The 20,151-nt window shown below is 44.6% G+C and overlaps 1 protein-coding gene across 2 annotated transcripts; it reads left to right on the plus strand.

Moving 5' to 3' along the window:
- Nucleotides 1–1,013: 1,013 nt before the first annotated feature.
- KLF11 (KLF transcription factor 11) lies at nt 1,014–14,219 on the plus strand. 2 transcript variants are annotated; one of them, XM_083178540.1, is made up of 4 exons: nt 1,014–1,257; nt 4,736–4,996; nt 6,479–7,418; nt 9,813–14,219. In XM_083178540.1, exons 1-4 carry the CDS (start codon nt 1,219–1,221, stop codon nt 10,106–10,108), a joined length of 1,536 nt encoding a protein of 511 aa, XP_083034666.1. In that variant the 5' UTR covers nt 1,014–1,218; the 3' UTR covers nt 10,109–14,219. The 2 variants fall into 2 exon arrangements, with proteins under 2 accessions (XP_083034666.1, XP_083034667.1); XM_083178541.1 differs by lacking the exon at nt 1,014–1,257 and adding an exon at nt 2,152–2,290.
- The last annotated feature ends 5,932 nt before the right edge of the window (nt 14,220–20,151 follow it).

Here is a 20,151-nt window from a genome sequence, read left to right on the forward strand (position 1 = left end):
GCTGTGCGACTGGATAGCATATCAGTGGTCGAAGTGGGGCGGTATACGGGGGTATGCCATACCGCCACTTTAATCTGAAGATAAAAAAAAAAAAAAATTTCCCCCTCAGGATGCTCTCTGATCACTCAGCAGCGCATATTGTGCTTTTGTAATACCCCTGTACAACGGGGCAGTCTGGCAGGGGACGTTGATGGACAGGGGGGTGTCCGAAGGTGCGCACTATATTCACTCTTTACTTTTCCATACCCCCACTTCAAAATTTCCATACCCCCACTTCAAAATTTCCACTTCGACCACTGTAGCATATAGCAATATTTTCACAATTGACGCGCAGATTTACACAGGGCGGGTAGTGGCTTACAACTAACTATGCACATGAGCAATCAGATCTGAATCAGACCCTATCTGTGGGTGATGCGTGAGATTAACAGCCGGAATGCTGGCAACATTTATCGCCACTACATAGCACCAAGTATGCATTTAATAAAGTGCAATTTCGTATATAGTTTTTTTTGCAAAGCCACCTTTGTGCAGTATTTGAGAAGTATTTGCATTGTAAAAGGTTATGAGCCCCCCTGTTGGAGGGGAGGAGGGGGTGTATGTACATAATGGCCGAGCTCAGCTATGCACTATTTCTGCATTTCGGTTTGCACAGCTTATGTACACAACAACACACACGTATCATGTGAGAACTACAACCACCTCACCTAGTATCTGGGCTTGTGTGAGTGTGTGTCTGTGTGCTCTGCTGTGGGAGTCCCCCGCCGGCTGACAGACAGGCATCCCGGCTCCTCCCCTCCCCGGGCCCCGCCCCCGCCGCGGCAGCCGCGCGACCTTTCCCCTACTTTCCAGCTCTCACACTACCCCAGCCCTGAGCGGCACGCCGCCTGCACGAGCTGATCACGCTCCCGGCTCGCCTGCCATTGGCTGGGCAGGGTCGGCGCCGCGCAGTGATTGGCTGTCACCGATCCCCGGCCTGTGCTGTGTGAGCGCTCTGTCCTCAGCTCGCCTTCCCCGCCCACTGTGTGTGTGTGCATGCACGCCGGGCCCGCCGGCCCTCCCTCTTCCCTCCTCCCATGCAGCAGCAGCATGACGCCGAGCGGTACAGCCCCGGTGCTTGTTATTGCTGCTGGTGGTGATCAGCGGCAGCAACCCTGGCTGAGGCAGGCGGCACCGGATACCTCCCCATCCTTTGTTACCTTATAGCAGCCGCTCATCATGTTGAACACTGCGGACAGGCAGCAGCTGCCCCCGGCTGTAAGTACAGCAGCCCTTACCGGCTGTCATCATCATCAATGGTGTGAGGGTACCTCTGACACAATGTATCACCATGGCTGGGCATTTAAAGGGTCAGTCTTGTCCTGGCATGCCTCAGCTATGGACCCCAGTATATACAGTGAGTGTGGATAGATAGATAGATCGATCTATTTAGTCATCCACGTTGCTGTGTCTTGCATTAATGATGAAGTTACAGTGGTCATTGTTCTAGCTGTGTGTGCTGGGGAGATGACTTGTATGGTAGCCTAGGCTTATATGTCTTATTGCCTTAACAACCACTTGTTTCTGAGCAGAGGGGATATGATGGAGAGAAGGCAGTGTAGCTGTCACTGTAGTAGCCAGCATGATCATTTTGTGTATCTATCTATCTATCTATCTATCTCTGTATTAGAATTGTCAGGTTTGTGATGGGGGGCAACGGCAACAATGTATCTACAGTATATAGAATTGTGTCTGTATTGGAATGATGGGGGTGTCTGAGCACTGGATACATCATACCCTTTTAGTCTCAGTCTTTAGTCATCATACCCTTTAGGCTCAGAAATGTCTGTGAGTGAGTGGGTTAATGATGGACAACTACCCTGCTTGTTTTTTTTAATTCTTTTGGATGGATTTGAACAGAACCCCAGCCCCTGCAACCTCTCTCCCCACCCACCCCATTTCCTGGTCCTCCTCCGCCCTGCCTACCTCACATGGCTATTTTAATGGGTGACGTATTAGAAAGCTATATTTGGCTTGCAGGGCCCCGCCCCCTTGTGAAGGCTGTGCTTGGAATTGGGGCAGGGGCTTAGTGTTTGTTGCCCACTTGTCTTGGGTGGGGCGAATCCGCTGAACTTCTTATTGTCCCCTGACTGCAGCTCTCCCACCCACCCCCCACCCTGAAACTGCAAAAACAACTGTATCAGCATTGGGAGTCTGGCTGGCAGGCAGCTGACCTGGCCTGGGATTGGCAGGGTGTGGTGTACTTGCACTTTCTCTCTGGCCAAAAGGCTCCCATTATAAGCAGTTGACTGTAAGCCTTTGGGGTTAGGGATGCCTCATGCAGTGCATTATGTTACTGGACTGCTTTGTTAGTATTCGACCTACTATAATTCACATTTTAATTAAGACCATGAGCTGGACTCTACCATTTGTATTTGCTTTTTCCTTATATAAACTGAATAACCCCCTGTGCTAAATCTCAAAGAGCCCTTTAATTGTAGTCCATAAGTTCATATGCTGCCTTTTAAATATTGTGTGTCTATATAGATAAGCTTGGTGTGCAAACAGCTGTTCGCCTTTCTAGTTGCATAAGACAGGTTATCTGTGAATAATACAGTCTGCCTCTAATGTGCTTTATCTGTTGCATAGTGACCTAGATTAAAGTCCACTTGCTTTTTAGAACGTGTATTGTGGTTTTATATATACACATGCACAATATATCTCTGTCCTTAATAAATAAGACTGAAATATGCCTCATCCATGCAAAACAGCTGACTTCAGGGCAAGTTAGGGCATGTTTATTACCCCCACCCCTCCTCCCCGACATGATGTAAGCATTTAAGGTCATCCGGCCTTTTAGATCTGTCTCAGTGGGGACAGCTCAGCACTTTAGAGCTGGGATCCTGATTAAAGCGCTTTACAGCTGCGTTCCTGATTAATCGCGCTATCTTTGCCCTATAGCCTTCTCTTGTGTAATATACTATCGATCGGGTGTATAAGGTTTAAAGGTGGCCGTTTTCTAGCATGGGACTCGAGTGATGGATACGATGACGTTATTCTAAACAATATGTACAAGGCAGAAAGTATTGTTCCCACGCGTCTTGAAAACCGTATGTGATTTACGAGTATATGTACTTATCCTTGGAGAGAGAAAGTACCAGTCAATTAGCTCCTAACTGGCATCTTATATATTGCGTTTGAAAAATGACAGCAGCTTGTTGACCGGTACTTGATCTCTACACAGCTTAGTATATAGACACGTTTTTCACCTATTCAATGCGGTTTAAGTCTGTTAACAAATGACATCACTATACTGTAGGTCTTTAACTGGTTATATGTTTCTTTTCTAGCTTAGATTATTCAGTTCATGGTGACATAAACAAATACACTGGTCCAGTGGTGTCAAACTTGTGGCCCTCCAGCTGTTGTGGAACTACACGTCCCAGCATGCCCTGCCACAGTTTTAGCAATCCATTATATAAAATCTGTGGCAGGGCATGCTGGGATGTGTAGTTTCACAACAGCTGGAGGGTCATGAGTTTGACACCACTGCACTAGTCTATTGTAGTCAATCACTGTATGATAAGGTGCTTCAGATGCCTTTTTCACTTAGGAAACTCGTGTTTGGCGTAGGTCATCTGAGGACACGCAGTGCTGCATGGATCCCAAGTAGTACACATTAGAGGAAGCAGTGGTTTTTTTTTTTGTTTCTTTTTTTTCTTTCTTTTTTACTTTCCATACAAAAAAAACTGCTGAATAATTTCCTGAATATAATTTGTTGCGGAGGAAAAAACCCCCGCTATTCCAGAATGACGTAATTTATTAGGTGACTTCACATCACGTTAAGAGGGTGTTGCTGGCATTAGTGTTGGTAATATTGGCTGGCCTCCTGCTCAAGAGGTGAGCAATTAAGAAACTGTCCTAAAATACCCCAATGGAACTAGGTGCGGAATGCATTAAAACCATCACGCAGACAGCTGGAGATTGTGAGCTATATATTAAATTTTAATAATGGCTTTTATGGGTGCTTTTATTTTTAATGTACTAATTAAATACTATTACAATTAGCTTGCACAAACAAGCTAATTTGTATGCAGATTTTAGCAGAGTCAGCAGCCAAAATGCTAGGTACTCTGTTTTACAGTATAGCATCCATACTTCAACAGAACAGCGCCCCTTAGTGGTCACACTAAGTGTTTGCATTTACAACTCATACGATACAGCCTTTGCGGCCCTTTTGCATACAAGGGCAACCATGCTGTTTTAAGCCCTAGCGTGGCGCAAACAGCATTGCCGCGGGGCACTTAATTTGGAAGATGCCGGTACTTGCGGCTAAACACCCACGAGTACCGGCATTCTCCAGGTTAGCAGCGCACTGATCACAATAGCTCAAGTACTGTTTGTATACATTTCAATCCAACAGAGTAATTAAGGCTTCGTGTTCATTCTAGCACCCGCCATATTTGAAAACCCATGCAGTTGCTCTTCCCTGCCTGGGGTGTCGCTGTCTGCTGTGGTGTTTCTAGCACAGGTCTGGTTTGCATATCAGTGCTGATATACAGACCACACTGCTAGAACCTCTACAGCAGACAGCGACACCCCAGGCAGGGAAGAGGAACTGCATGGGTTTCAAATATAGCGGGTGCTAGAATGAACACTAAGGTTTTTGGTGGATGGACTCGGTTATAGAAAGTAAAGTTTTACTTAAAAATTGTGTTTTTTATATTATTAATCGCATGAATATTTCACTCCGTAGGTTGACTTCATGGATATATGCGAATCCATCCTGGAAAGAAAGAGACATGACAGTGAGCGGTCTTCTTGCAGCACATTGGAACAGAATGACTTTGAGGCAGTGGAAGCCCTGGTCTGTATGAGCTCCTGGGGTCAGAGGTGCCAGAAGTGGGATGGTCTTAAGATGAGGCCGCTCACTCCAGCCTCCGACTCTTCTGATTACATATTACAGTGCGATCCTTGCCCCGTCATGTCCAAAGACTTCCACTCTCTGTCCACCCTGGTAAGTGTGATCACGGCGACTGTACTGTACCTGACTAGAGTAATACACATACCGGTATTACACAGTAGGGGGCAGGGCTAAGAGGACGCAATTCAGTGAGAATAGCTATCCAGACAGCCCACTTCACTCACCAAGAGGGCGGCTGGGTCTGGGGTGCTGCAAAAACCTTGAGACTTGCCTCCCTTCCGTGGGAGGGTTACCCAATTTCCGTGGGCCTCCCGGGCCATTCCGGGAGAGTAGGAAAGTATGACTGTCTGTATTGGTTTATTGCTAGTTCCCACTTAAACACAACAGATTATGCTGTCGCAATAGTAAAAAATGTAAATAACGAATTGAGGGAATGCACTTTGGATGAGGCTGGCCAAATCATCTGGCTTTAAGAAGGAGAGTATCATTATTGTGGGGCCATACTTTGATTGGCTGAGACCAACCTTATGATCTGGCTATATATAACATAATGGCAATGCACTTAAAGCATTGGTTTAGGGCAGGGTCATCTGCAATGTGTAAAAAAACGTTCAGGGGCCATAAGCATATTGCACTTGGAAATCCCAGGCACCGTCTGGCAGCTTCGCCCGTCCTGTCCCATCCCATGCTGCTGCTGAGCTCCGGCTGCTGTGGCTGAAGACTCCTTTCGCGAGATCTACTGACCTCTCACGTGAAATCCCCCTTCCTTGAAGCCCGGGGAAGCCATCAGACGGGGGGCCTGCCATTGAAACTGCCATTTACGGCCCACGAGCCGGAGGTTCCCCACCGCTGGTTTGGGTAAAAACTGGAAAGGTACATATCGTGGAACACCAGACCTGCTCTATGCACCAATTACGGTCACTCTGTAGCTTGTAGTGCGTGTCTATGTCCCGTCTAAATTGCAGAGCTGGACTATCTGCTACAGATCATACAGAATACAAATTATAATTAAAAAACGGAGTAAAAAGGCTATAAGGATTGGAGCTTACAGTAGATTGGTCAAGCAATGGAGAGAGTTCCATAAGAGAGGGAGCAGCACAGGAGAAGTCCAGGAGATGGAAGGGAGAGATGACTCTCTCTTGTGACAAGGCCAGTGATGTATGAAGAGGAGGGGTTGATGAGGTGGTCAATGGTATAGACTAGTGGAGGGGATGTCAGTGAGTCTTATAGTTGTTATTGAAGGTTCCCTTTATGCTGTAGAACGTTTTCACTAATGTATTGTTTACTTGACAAGGAACAAAGGGTGGCTTGTAGCCAGCTGGCACACCGTGCCATTGTTATGGAACATCTTCACTATAGTTACTTCCCTGTAGAGTTGAGGCCCAAGAGCCTTACATCACAACTGGGATGTATGAAGCCTCTGTTCCAATCTTTTACCTAATGTGCAGAAACTTTAACGTGAAATGTGATTCTTGCTGCCATCTGTTGATTAGCTCCTGAAAAGACTCAAGAGCTGCATTGATACAAAATTAATAATGTTGACTAATGCCCGCCATTTTTTTTTTGTTTCTTTAGTGCATGACTCCTCCACACAGTCCTGAGTTTGCAGAGCCTTGCACAACACTTCCCCCTGCCTCTCAAGTGACCTATTCCAAACCTGTGACCATCATGTCCAGCACTTCTCAATGTTCCATGTCATCTTCTGGGTTGTCCAAGCCATTTGCTTCAAGAGCCTACAACGCGTCTTCCCTGGGGTCGGAAGTCTCCGAGAGGCCTTGCAGAGCCATGGTAACAAGTGTTATACGCCACACAGCGGACACGTCTGCTTTTCATCACTTTGCCCCATCTCCCGTGAGAGTGAGGACACCAGCTGTTGATGATCCGACACCTGGGAAGTGTGAGGACAAACATTCCAAGCTCACCAAAGAGACAAATGACATTGAGGGCCTGTCCAGAAGCTCCTCACCACTGCACCTTCCTCAGACTGATAGCTGCCCAAGCGTAATCGCTGGCAGCCAGCAAGTAGACAATGCACGGGCAAGAAAGCCAGTGAAATGTGAAAATGAAAACTCAAACGATGCCAACCAGTTGGCATCTGTCCCTGTTTCCAGTCCCCCCGTCCTTTGTCAAATGATTCCAGTAACTGCGCAAGCTGGAGTCCTCTCTGCTTTCATTCAGCCTTCTCAGAATACCATGAAGCCAATCCTGCCCCAAACCACGGTGCTCTCACAGCCAGTCCTGATGGGAACGCCAATGTCTCAGGGAACCGTTATGTTTGTCCTTCCTCAGTCGCCCGTCACACAACCACCTCAGCCGTGTCCACAGACTCTAATGACAGTCGGGAACACAAAGTTACTGCCTCTTGCTCCAGCGCCTGTGTTTATTACTTCAGGGCAAAGTGGACCTCCGCAAATGGACTTTTCCAGAAGACGCAACTATGTCTGCAATTTCACGGGCTGTAAAAAGACGTATTTTAAAAGTTCCCACCTCAAAGCACACCTTAGGACTCACACAGGTGAGTTGACAAGTGGGGGCACGGTTGCAGGGTAAAAGCCAGACACAAGCATTTCTTTTGCTTTGTATAAGTTTACAGTGGGAACATATGTAGCTGCAATGTGTACTAAATGATGCAAAATGTAAATTTTTATATTTCCTATTGTGGTGAATAATAACCTCCAGTGATGTCCTTATTGAATGTTGTAAATCAGACCACTAGAATTTTTTTTTTTTTTTTTTAAGTGGCTCCTACCTGGGCACAGGAGGGGGACTGCCGCTGGCTGTGCTGATGGGTCTCCGCTGTCCAGGGTTCCAGCATCTGTACTGCACTTGACAGGCGCTGGTGCATGTGCAGTACTGGGGAGGGTACTGCACATGTGCAAAGCCTGTCTTTATGGGCTGCATTGGCTGCAGCCCATAGAAGCCAGCTATGGCTGCATGGTAAGGCAGGGAGTGGTTTCTTATGGAAAGCCAGCTCTCAGCTTATCAAAGCCCGGACTGGTAGTTAGGAGGGAGGAAACACTTTGCGGTACTTGTTTCCTAGCACGGCCACAATCTTATGGATCGTGTACCTTTAAGTTAAGGTACACGATCCATAAGATGGACCCGATTTCCTTTGAAATCAGGTCCATTTTGCCGGCTAGGACACAATATCGGGGGCATCGCGTCGGTCGGGACCATTAACATTGGTCCCGACGCGACCGACGCAATGCCCCCGATATTTCCATAGACTTCAATGTTAAAAAATATTTTAACATTGAAATCGTGTCGGGAAAGGTAAAATATCGGGGGCATCGCGTCGGTCGGGACCATTAACATTGGTCCCGACGCGATGCCCCCGATTTTTCCATAGGCTTCAATGTTAAAATATTTTTTAACATTGAAATCGTGAAAAAATGTGAAAAATTTGAAATGGGCCAATATGACCCATTTCACATTATAGATGTCCCCGTCGTCACCCCACGATAGACGCCAACCCGAAGCGTGGCGAGCGCAGCGAGCCCGCGAGGGGCGGCGGTGCGCGTCCTCCGACCTTTTCATTCCCCTACTATCCACGTCGGCGTGGAGTTGAGAATAGAATAGTGTGGCGAGCGTAGCGAGCGGACGCGTATAACGTCACAGGTATACGCGTCCCCTCGCGGGGCTCGCCACGCTTCGGGCTCGGTGGCTCGCTGCGCTCGCCACACTATTCTATTCTCAACTCCACGCCGACGTGGATAGTAGGGGAATGAAAAGGTCTGAGGACGCGCACCGCCACCCCTCGCGGGCTCGCTGCGCTCGCCACGCTTCGGGTTGGCGTCTATCGTGGGGTGGGGTGTACGCCGTTAAATTTGGGGGGGTTGGGAATATTTTACATTGAATCCAATGTAAAATCGGGTCCCAGGGACCCGATTTACATTTTATTCAATGAAAAAATCGGGTCGAAAATCGGTCGGTCGCGTCGATCGCATCGCATGCGACCAAATCGCATGCGATGCGATCGACCTGATTTTTCCGACACGACCACCCCGATGTAAATCGGTGTGGCCGTGCTAGGAAACAAGTACCCACTTTGCAATGGGACTGCCTTACTGTGGGTGATTGAAAGGTAGGACTTCCAATAGAAAGTTACAAAGGAGCCAGTGCAGTCTCACAGATTTCATTCTGGTTCTGTCCCACCAGTGACCCCGCCATGGTAGTTGCAGACCTGTGGGTTGGGAAAGTACAGATACAGGAGATACATGTTGAATCCTGACCATTTTCTGCTTCCGTACATTTTAGAAATGTAGTTTAAAGGCAAGCCTCCTGCCTATTCTTCTATGATGTCATATTTGAGTCTGGCGTTTTGTGGGCTGTAAACGCCGTGACTAGTTTAACATTGACAAGTGCAACACTTTCATACCACAAGGTGGCGCTAGAATAGTTCTCTTTGATCATTAACATGTCAACTGGGGTAGCTTCTAAATCACTTTGGGTGGTGAACAAAGGCATTAATAGCACATGGTCTGATCATTTGGATTTAGCTACAGGTATGCACGGCCAAATTCTTTTGCAGTTTCAGGCAGATGAGCCTCTAGGCCAGGCACGTCCAAACTATGGTCCTCTAGCTGTTGTGAAACTACCAGTCCCATCATGCCTTGCCACAGTTTTGCTATTAGAGAATGCTAAAAGTATGGCAAGGCATGCTGGGATGTGTAGTTTCAAAACAGCTGGAGGGCCACAGTTTGGACATGCCTGCTCTAGGCCATAATGTCCTGTGTATGGCTGTCACTCATGGTAGACTGAGAAAATACATTGCAACCTTCTATTTAAAATGGCTGGTTTTGTAGGTATGAGAAAGAACCGTATGGTTTCATAGACCGTTCATCATATATGTGAGGTAAAATGTCTTGCTGGTTTACAGTCCTTTAACTGTATTGTTCTTCTGTTACAGGAGAGAAGCCTTTCAGTTGTTTCTGGGAAGGCTGTGACAAAAAATTTGCTAGATCAGACGAACTGTCCCGGCATCGCCGAACTCACACTGGTGAAAAGAAGTTTGCCTGCCCGGTATGTGACCGTAGGTTCATGCGCAGCGATCACCTCACCAAGCACGCTCGGCGGCACATGACCACGAAAAAAGTGCCCTCCTGGCAAACGGAGGTTGGAAAATTAAACCGAATAGCTATGTCTGATCAGCCAAACGCTGGACCTTCTATAAGTATGCTGGTTTCCATGACAACGTCGGTGTAAGAGTGACTGGACAAAGCATCAAACTTCGACTCTCAATTACTCACTGAAGAGCACTCAGTGACTTTTTTTTTTTTTTTTTCTTCTACGTTGTCAGGCACCTATCAGTTTTTTTTACACTGAAGCGTACACTTTATAAGTAATGCAAATTTATATGAACCTTATTTACCAGCCTTTTACACAGGAAAATAAATCTTATAATTGTGGCAATAAGTTTTTTTTTTTAATGTTTGTATGTATTTTCAAAGCAGACTGCAATTTTTACTCTGCTTTTTTCTTTTTCTTTTTTTAACGGACTAATATTTATTCACTTTTTTTTTTTTTTTTTTTCCCTCCTTGGATTATATAATTCTGTTTGACAATACGGAACTACCCTATAGGACCCTTGCGGGCAAAGAGCACGGAGTGGTTTATTGGCAATGTGTTTGACTCTGGTGTGGCTCCCAGTTTTTAAGTTTTTGGATCGAAGTCACGCTATTTTTTTGAAACCTTCCTATCTCATGTATGGACAATCTTTTTAAGTCACGTTGCCTTTGCTGTCAGTCTGTGTTTACAACTGTACACTGTAGTCAGTGCCTGGATTTAGATGTAATTAAACAGTGTACCGGTGATGCTTCTAGCATCCGCTCGATTAGTGACAAATTATGAAACGAGTGTGGCAACATAGGGACTAGATAGTTAAATTGTAGTGGTAGCAGCCATTTTGTGATTTTTTTAACTAGTCTTCGAAAGTGTTTTCTGAGGACGTCCCTGAGGGGTTGGGATCGTTTAGTCTACCATAACTAAGTCGATATGGGTCTAGGTCGGCATGACATTAGGTCGACATGGGGTTTTTCACAGTTTTTTACCCGAATGTCGACACAGTCAACATGGACACAGTTTGAAGTGCAACGCATCCCCTCACTGTGCTTGGCACACTATTTTATTATCCCACCATGCCCTAGTGGATTGTAGGGCATGAAATACCGCCTGTCGGCTCAAGAAACAGTGAAAAACCCCAAGTCAACCTTTTGACATGTCGACCTAGTGGTGTCGACCCAATGCTTGTCGACCTAGTTACTGTAGACCTAATGACCGTATCTCTCCCTGAGGTAGTTTTACCTCAGCAATGAAGCTAGGTTCCACTAAGTCAGTGGACTGCGTATTTATTAAACAAATAGGCTGCATTATTGTGGGTATGGAACCACCCCCACACATAAAAATGGCTGCCTTCACTGCTTATAGGCTACTTGTATGTGTAGATTACGTGTCGCACCTGACGTGCCAATTGAATACATTTTATTTTTTCTCCTCTACATTGAGACATGACTAAATCCTATAAACCAGTCACAACATTTTACCATTGTTATAGAACTGGAATACACACACCCAACTACGTCAAAGCATTGTTGATAAACCCTGCCCGTACACTTATCAAAGGGAATTTGATATATTGTCTTTTTTTATTGCACTATACTTTTTATATGTCTTGTTTTTACCTTTTTTTTTTATGTGTTTTTTTTTTTTTTCATTTGTATGTTTGCAAATGCATTTAATGGGAAATTTTGATAGTGACGATTGGTCATGAGGTTGGGGAAGGATGGGTTAAATATCAAATTCACATGATTTTATAGGGATTTTAAGATATGTTTAACCAGTTAAAGCTTGGTAATCAATGCCTTTTTGTAATTGGTCTGTAAACTTGCATGAGGTTTGCAGACTAGTGAAATTTATTATAGTCTAATGTAATGGTGATAAAAGACGAGACAAAAGTGTAAATATGTGCTGTGAACTTCAGGATACAAAGTTTATACAAATTACCGAAACTTAAATCCACATGTGTGTGTGTATATATATGTACAGCATTTAAAACCAAGTTTTCTCCTGTTAACCATATTACAACTGCTTGGGCTCCGCAGTATTCTGGTGTCGCAGTCTGTAAAGTGAATGGAACTTTTTACCTTTCTTTCCACAATACTGTGCAATGGGTTCACTCAGTATTATTACCTCACACTGATCTTTTACCTTACAACCATTGTTCATTAAAGTTTGTTATTTGTAGTATTGTATGCAGCCTTTTGTGGCACAAACCTCTCTCTGTTTTTAGTTCTGGAGTTTTCAATCATGGCTGTACACTATTAAATTACTATTACCCATGCTGGCATAGGGTTAATGGAAATTTTTGACCAATGGCTTTAGACTTGGGTACAGCATGAAGAATTACTGAATTACCATACACAATAATGGTATTTTTAGTCAATTTATTAAAATTACATCCAGTCAGGGGATGTTACAGAACACAATGGCGGCCATCTTGTGATCTGTACCAATATTTAAGTTCAGCTTTTCGGTGTATTTGAGAATCTGACTTTGGTTCAGCCTACAAAATGGCTGCTGCCATGTTGTGAAGGTTATATGTGCATGCTAAATCCCAATCCTATTTCAAGTAGTGTAGTATATAACATGCACATGACCACAATGTGTCTGTTTAGATCTCTTTGTGTCACATATCATCACATTTAGGCGGGAAAAAATGGTGTCTCGCCATGTTTGTTTTTAATGGGTTTAATGTTGCACTGGGGCAAATTTTTGCAGTGGTGTGATTTACAGCTTTCCTGGTTATCCCATTTTACTGGTGTTAATCTTAATACATGGCTTTGAAAAATGTATAAAAGCTGTACTTCAAAATATATTGCAATTGCTTACATGTCTTTTGACAGGTCGCCATTCATTTTCTTTTGCACAGAATAGCCACCAGTGAGTAGCCACGTATACTGCACATGGAAAGCAATGTATGCACTGTGCGACCAGGGTCAAAAATGACACCCATACAAATATATTGTGGGAGGAAAACCCTAAACAAATTCTCACTGCTTTTTCTACTAAACAAGACATTAAGGAAATGTAAACCTTTTTATACTGATCATTTTTCTGCAATGCGAAGGAAGGGGGAAATGTAATAGGATGAGAGAATTAGAAAGTGAGAGATTTGGTAAGAAATCTCCAGTTTTTTTTAAAAGCGGCAATCATTTACACTGCAAACCAATTTGATTTTTGAAGTGTAAATGATTGCCGCTTTAAAAAAATCTGGAGATTTCGTACCAAATATCTCACTTTCTGATTCTCTCATCCTATTACATTTCACCCGAAGTGTTGTGTATATGCTCAATGAACCTAATATTAAATCCCCAGAAAAAAAACATTCCATTTTCCTGTCCAATTCTAGTGAATTAATGAATTGCTGACTGACTTTTTTGGTAACTTGGATGTTGCACAGAAGCAGTACAGAGTTTATTGTGCTTGATGACCTAAATCTTAACTTCAGGTTTTAGACTTTTGGCTACATGCATTGGAAGCGGCCATTTTGTGTGCTATGTCTTTTACTCTGGTAGCCCAGAGTTTGACCAGCTCTACCATTACAGTCCAGGTTTTAAGGATATCCATGCTTGAGCACAGATAATTTAATTAGTACCTTGGTTCATATAACCAAACATGGATATACTAAAACTTTTATACTATCTTCGGCGGAATGGCATCTGAGTGTCTCTCAGGGTATTCGGACATGGAAGCTGCATCTGAGCACCCAGATAAAGAGACCTTTTTCTAGAGCACTACCCAGTTTGACCTCCAAATGCCATCAGCGGGTGAATCCATGTTGTGGTGGTTCGTGCACTGTGGCTGACATGGTCAGACCAGATCTGCACATGCGTCTCCTGCACAGATCAAATGATACTGGAAATATCCGTAAATCTTTGAATCAGCCCAAAATGGCGGCTTTATCTTCTAGGTTTTAGGTGATAGGTCTGCATTCAAGCTTCAATTTCAGCCACTCAAAGTCACGGGGACATTTACGTTTTCTTTCTTCTCTATTTGAAAAAAAGGAGTATATCATTTTGGTGAAGTATCCCTGTCATTTTGTATTGGCAGGCCTATTTGTAGCATGCTCAGAATTACAATGTTTGTAAGCTTTTTTGATCCCTTTTTTTTTTTTTTTTTGTATCCCGAGTCGGGGTATTTCCTTTTTTGTTATTAAGTTAAATATTTCATAACTATGTTTTTAACAAATTTTTTGAATTGGTTGTTTCATGGAATTGTAACTCACTTTTTGACAATCCTATAAAATTTCCTCCATAAAGATGTGTCCTGTGTTTCTGTTTTCGTATTCGATATGTGTTTATTTAGAATTGGATGTATGGGGCCAATCCAATTCACTGCAAAGGGGGCAAGTTTCTTACAACGGGGAGAACCTGGGACTTGTGGATTTTTGTACGCTGACGTCTGGGGCTGCGAGTAAAAATTCATGGGTCAGCCAGTACTGTGACATCATTGAATTGACCCCTTTGTAAATGTGGTAAGTGCAGTAGCAGATCAGAAGGGGGCGATGTCCTCCAAACCTTTCAAGGACATTGCTTGCTTGATGGGGTTTCCTGGGCAGACAGGCTGGTAGACTTGACATGGGTCATAAGATTGAGAAGGGTTTTGTAGAAGGTAACGGGTGCTTCAAAATCAGTCTCTCGCTTTTATCCATACTGCATCCAATGTTTTGGAATTTTCTGAGTCCAAGAGATTTTTTTCCTTCAAATCCTCATTCATAGGGGTGGGTGCCCCCATACACTTATCCCAGGTATTGAAGCATCGCATGCGATACCTTGGCAAATGCCGGTGGCTGGTCTACATACGATACATCGTAAGCAGTCCTTTAACATAGAATGTATTATATGGTACCAGAACCGACAAATCTAATGTGCAGCACTTGCGATCTCCAAATCCTATGTGTATGGGACTGCGCATCGGATTGGAATCTGAGGTTAGGCACATAAGATTTGGCACTTTACACCCCATTTTTCAGCCCGATATGTTGGAATTTGGTAAAAAGGGCCCAAATTGTATAAGTTTATTTATTGACCGTTTCTTATATAGCGCACAGATTCCGTTGCGCTTAGAATTGTAGACAGTGATAGGACAAACTGGGTAACAACGGACAGACGTTGGAGACGTTGCTTTTTCACAGTATACATAACAGGTGTTCTATTATAGGCGCCCACTCTAATTACATCAAGTCTGTTATATTGGCCATTCACCAATGTAATTAAGAATCATCTCTTCTTGATGTTAAAAGGTCGACTTGAATTTTTCAAGGTTTTTTTTTTGCAGCCGACGTGCCGACAGGCGGTTCTTCATACTCGGCCATTGACTAGGGCGTGGAGGGAGAATAGAATAGTGTACCGAGCGCAGCGAGGCACCGTGCCTGAAGAGCACAGCGAGGGGATGCGGTACACTTAGTCTGTGTCAATGTCGACTATGTCTACATTCGGGACAACAAACAAAAAAAAGAGAAAAACTCATGTCGACCTTTTTGAATGTTGACCTTGCCTCTGTCGACCTAATGCTTGTGTCGATCTTCCAACCCTGTTGACCTTAGCCATGTCGATCCAATATCATACCCTTCCTGATGATACAGAAATCTCCTGTGTGAGTGAAGTACATATCGTCTCTATATGTACTGGTGCATACACACTGGGGGTTATTCTGATTCACTAGCAAACGCGAATTCACTCTCTGGTGGAAAAAGCCATGTGCACTGCAGGTGGGCAGATATAACATGTGCAGAGAGAGTTAGATATGGGTGTTATATTGTTTCTGTTTGAAGTAAAAACCCCACCCAAATCCTAACCCATATGTACATCTGCCTACGCCCCCCTCCCCCGCAGTGCACATGGTTTTTGTACGTTAGAGAGTGAATTTGCCTTTGAGAGTGAACCAGAATAAGCCCCACTGGGGTGGACAGCTTTCCATAGCAGGACGCTATGGAAAGCTGTCCACACCATCGCTCATCTGCTGGTACTACCACTCAAACGGTTACAGTGAGCTGCTCTCAGCTCAAAATCACCCAGTGTGTATGGGCCTTAAATTGGCTTCAATCAATGCTATATTCCCCTTAAAATCTCTGTCTTCTCTCTGTAGCAGTGTCAGTAGTTGCAGAGAGAGGAAACGCCTCTAGCGTGATACAGTATTTAATGTTAACCAATCAGTCAAATAGAATCACTCACAGCAAAGCATAATGTGTGCGATTGCCAATGTCCGGCATTTAACCCTTTCGGTTGGCCAAAGGTTCATAGTTATGATTAATAGCATTTAAGGTATCCATAATTACTTCCAGCATACGCTGGAACTGTACGCTCCACACCAATAACTGGAATTCTAATGGAAGAGAGGCATAGTGGATATCTGATCGTACTGGTGGTATATTCGTGTATCAATTCCTCGTACTACGGAGCAGGGGTTTATCGTCACATTAAATCCAATGGTAAAATAAAGTCATTATACAGTACCATTAATATATGAAACCAGTAGCCTTTTGTGGATTCATTTTTTAAATTTCCACAGTGTTTCTTCTAAGCTACAAAATATACAAGTTAGTGGTGAATATGGTACTTTTCCTAGAACGGCCACAATCGGGGGTAATCGTGTACCTTAACTTAAGGTACACGATTACCCCCGATGGACCCGATTTCCTTTAATATCAGGTAAATTTTGCCGGCAAAGGCAAAATCGGGTCCATCGCGTTGGTCGGGTGCATTAACATGGCACGCGATGGACCCGATTTTGCCATAGGGTTCAATGTTAAAATATTTTTAACATTGTAATTGGGGAAAAAAATGGGAAATGGGCCATTTCTCATTGTATAAGCCCCCCCATAGTGAACGTCCCCCCACGATTGACCCCAACCCGAAGCGTGGCGAGCGGCGGCGGTACGCGGCCTCCGACCTTTTCATACCCCTACTATCCATGTCGGCGTGGCGTTGAGAATATAAAGTGTGGCGAGCCCGAAGCGTGGCGAGCCTTGCGAGGGGACGCGTATACCTGTGAAGTTATACGTGTCCCCTCGTGGGGCTCGCTGCGCTCGCCACACTTTATATTCTCAACTCCACGCCGACGTGGATAGTAGGGGTATGAAAAGGTCGGAGGACGTGTACCGCCGCCCCTCGCGGGCTCGACACACTTCGGGTTGGCGTCAATCGTGGGGTGCCGTTGAGGGGGGTTAAAATTGGGGTCTGGGGAGATTTTTACATTGAATCCAATGTAAAATAGGGTCCCAGGGACCCTATTCACATTTCAATCAATGTAAAAATCGGGGCCATCGCGTCTATCGCATGCGATGCGATCGATGCGACCGACCCGATCAAAATCGGTGTGGCCGTTCTAGGAAACAAGTACCGTGAATATTGACACATGGGGTGAAATGTAATAGGGTGAGATTCTTAGACATGATTTAAATCACAATAAATTGCAATTTTTTTGTTTAAATCGCAAATGTAATAGGGTGTGAATTTTTAGACCAAGATAGAATTTGCATGCAATTTAGTGCGATTTTTAGACGTGCATTTTTTTCAACATGGTGGTCCCCCCCCCATTCCCAAAGCATAACCAGCTCCGGGCTCAAAGAACCAGTCCTGGTTTTAGAAATTCAGGGGATAAAAACATATATGGCGGTACACCTGTAAAATGCAGGTGTCCTAAGGTGAGCTCAGGGAGGACAGAAAACTCCCCTGGAGCAGAAGGGCTAGAAGGATTTCAGGATTTCTAAAACCAGCACCAGACTCAAGGGTCCTGGTTCCCAAAAGATGGGGGACAAAATGAGTAGGGGTTCCCCTGTATTTTGGCAACCAGCACTGGGCCCAGACAGCCAACAGGGTAATGGCACAGCCGGGGGAAACTTTTTATGCAAGTTCCCCGGACCAAAGCATTCATCCCTGTGGCTGGTAAAATCATGATTGACCCCACGAATGTGTTTTTTTATTTTTTTACTTTTACACGTTTTTGGGGACAGAACCATGCAAAGTTCTCCCTGAACTTTGAGTTGCGATTGTTGTAACGGTTACCAAAAATCGCACCCTATTACATTTGCGAGTGGTATACTTTATAATGGGAAAACATCTGGATGCGAATTGAAGTGTGAGAAAAAAATTGACAGGTCGAAATGTGCGATTGTTTCCACAATTCAAATCCTATTCCATGTGGAATTCTCGGAAAACATGACTTTTATTTTTACAAAAAAATTGTTTACTGTTCGCAATCAATTACATCTCGCCCACGTTGTTCAGTTTTACTAAGATGGGTGTTCTATTGAAGATGGGATGTAATTCTCAGCATCCAATCAGATTCTACTACAAATGTATTTAGCACTTTTTCTAGAAGATAATAGATGGAATGTAATTGGTTGCTATGGGCTACCTTCTATCTGCACTTTAGTAAATTTACCCCTTAACGTTAATTCCTTCAGGTACAGTGAATATAGTGTAATAAATACATTTAATCTCATCCTGTTTGCTCTGTGTCATGTACGCACCATCTTTCGCTAATAACCTGAAACCCCCAAAAGTTCTTTATATTAATTTGTAGGCAGTTGAAAATAACAAAGCAATTTTGTTGGATTTATGCTGTAGGTCAGTGGTTCCCTACCTCGGTCCTCAAGTATCCCCAACAGTGCACGTTTTCTAGGTCTCCACACAGAATCACAAGTGATATAATCAGCTCAACCTGTGTTGAGGACATGTCCTCAGTGCAGGAGGCCGGCGGCCATTTTCCTGTAGCCGCGGCCGTGTTCTGGAAGCCGCGGCCAGCGTAGGAGGGCTGTCAGTAGTAGCCTCACCGGACTGGGGTGTGGGCAGGAAGGGCATGTACTGCGCTCTCCCCAGCCCCCCCTCCCCCCAGCAGCAGCAGATGGAGAGACAGCAACAATGGTGAGTTGCTGGTGGGAAATTCTGGCACTGTGTGGTATATGTGTATCTGGCACTGTGGGGGCATATGTGTCTCTGGCACTGTGGGGGCATATGTGTATTTGGCACTGTGGTGGAATATCTGGCACTGTGGGGGCAAATCTGGCACTGTGGACATCACATTGTGCGGTGTAATGGGCATCATGGTATGGGGCGTAATGGGCATTACGGTGTGGGGAGCATTGGGTAATTGCCATCACAGTATGGGGTGTAATGGGCATCAAGGTGTGCGGCATAATGTGTAATTAGCATCACAATGTGCAATCTGCAGGTACACAATACAATCATGGTACAGGCCACGCCCCCTTATGATAGGCCACACGCCTAATTTTTCAGCGTGCCTCCGACGCACACAAGCATTCCGTCTTCCAGAAAGTTGAGGGGGGGGGTATGGCCCAGTGCTCTGGACTTGCCCCCTAGGCTAAAAGTAGCCAGCCAGCCCCTGGTGAGCGGCCCAATATGGAAGCTTCCTCCATTTTATTGCCCCTAGGCTGTGCTAGTGTCTTCAAAGCTGAGCAGAGAGCTGTTTGGCTGTATTGTCAGGATACTGCAGCAGCCCTAGGTACTGACTCCCGGTTATTTTAAAACTTGCGCTACAGCAGCTGCCTGCCGGGTCAGCAAGCCAATCGGAGCTCGCTTGTGGTCCGACAGCCAATCAGGAGTGGTGTCTCCTGACTGGCTGCCGGACCACATACGAGCTCCGATTGGCTTACGGACCCGACAGGCAGCTGCAGCAGTGCAAGATTTAAAATAGCCGGGTGTCGGGACCTAGGGCTGCTGCAGTGTCCTGACAATACAGCCGGGCAGCTCTCTGCCCGGCTGTAAATTCTTTCCGGCGGCGGGCAGGAGCCCGGGTGCCCCCCCCCTAAATCCGCCAGTGGGACCCTCCCAGCCATTCCAGGAGGATAGGAAACCCTGCAATACATATGCACAGTATTTCTTCAATAAACAAAAATCTAAATATCACATAACAAGATCTGTGAGTTTTATTATACATTATTGTACATACTCACATGAATACATTGTAATAAACAGCAGCAAACTGACAAATTAAATAAACAACACACAGAACAAATGTAAACATTTTATATACATATAATATATATAGAAGTGGATGGAATCAAACAGAAAAACAAACCAACGTTTCGGGGTCTTTGTCACCCCTTTGTCAAGGTACAAGTGCAATCCAGTATATAATATATAATATCATAGCTTAAACTGCATTTATCTTAATAGCATTTACTATTTCTATTTAAGGAAAATGCATATATAAAACCGGCAGTTTGC

Source organism: Crinia signifera, chromosome 3 (genome assembly GCF_055691185.1).
Source record: "Crinia signifera chromosome 3, ASM5569118v1, whole genome shotgun sequence".
Lineage (NCBI taxonomy): Eukaryota > Metazoa > Chordata > Amphibia > Anura > Myobatrachidae > Crinia > Crinia signifera.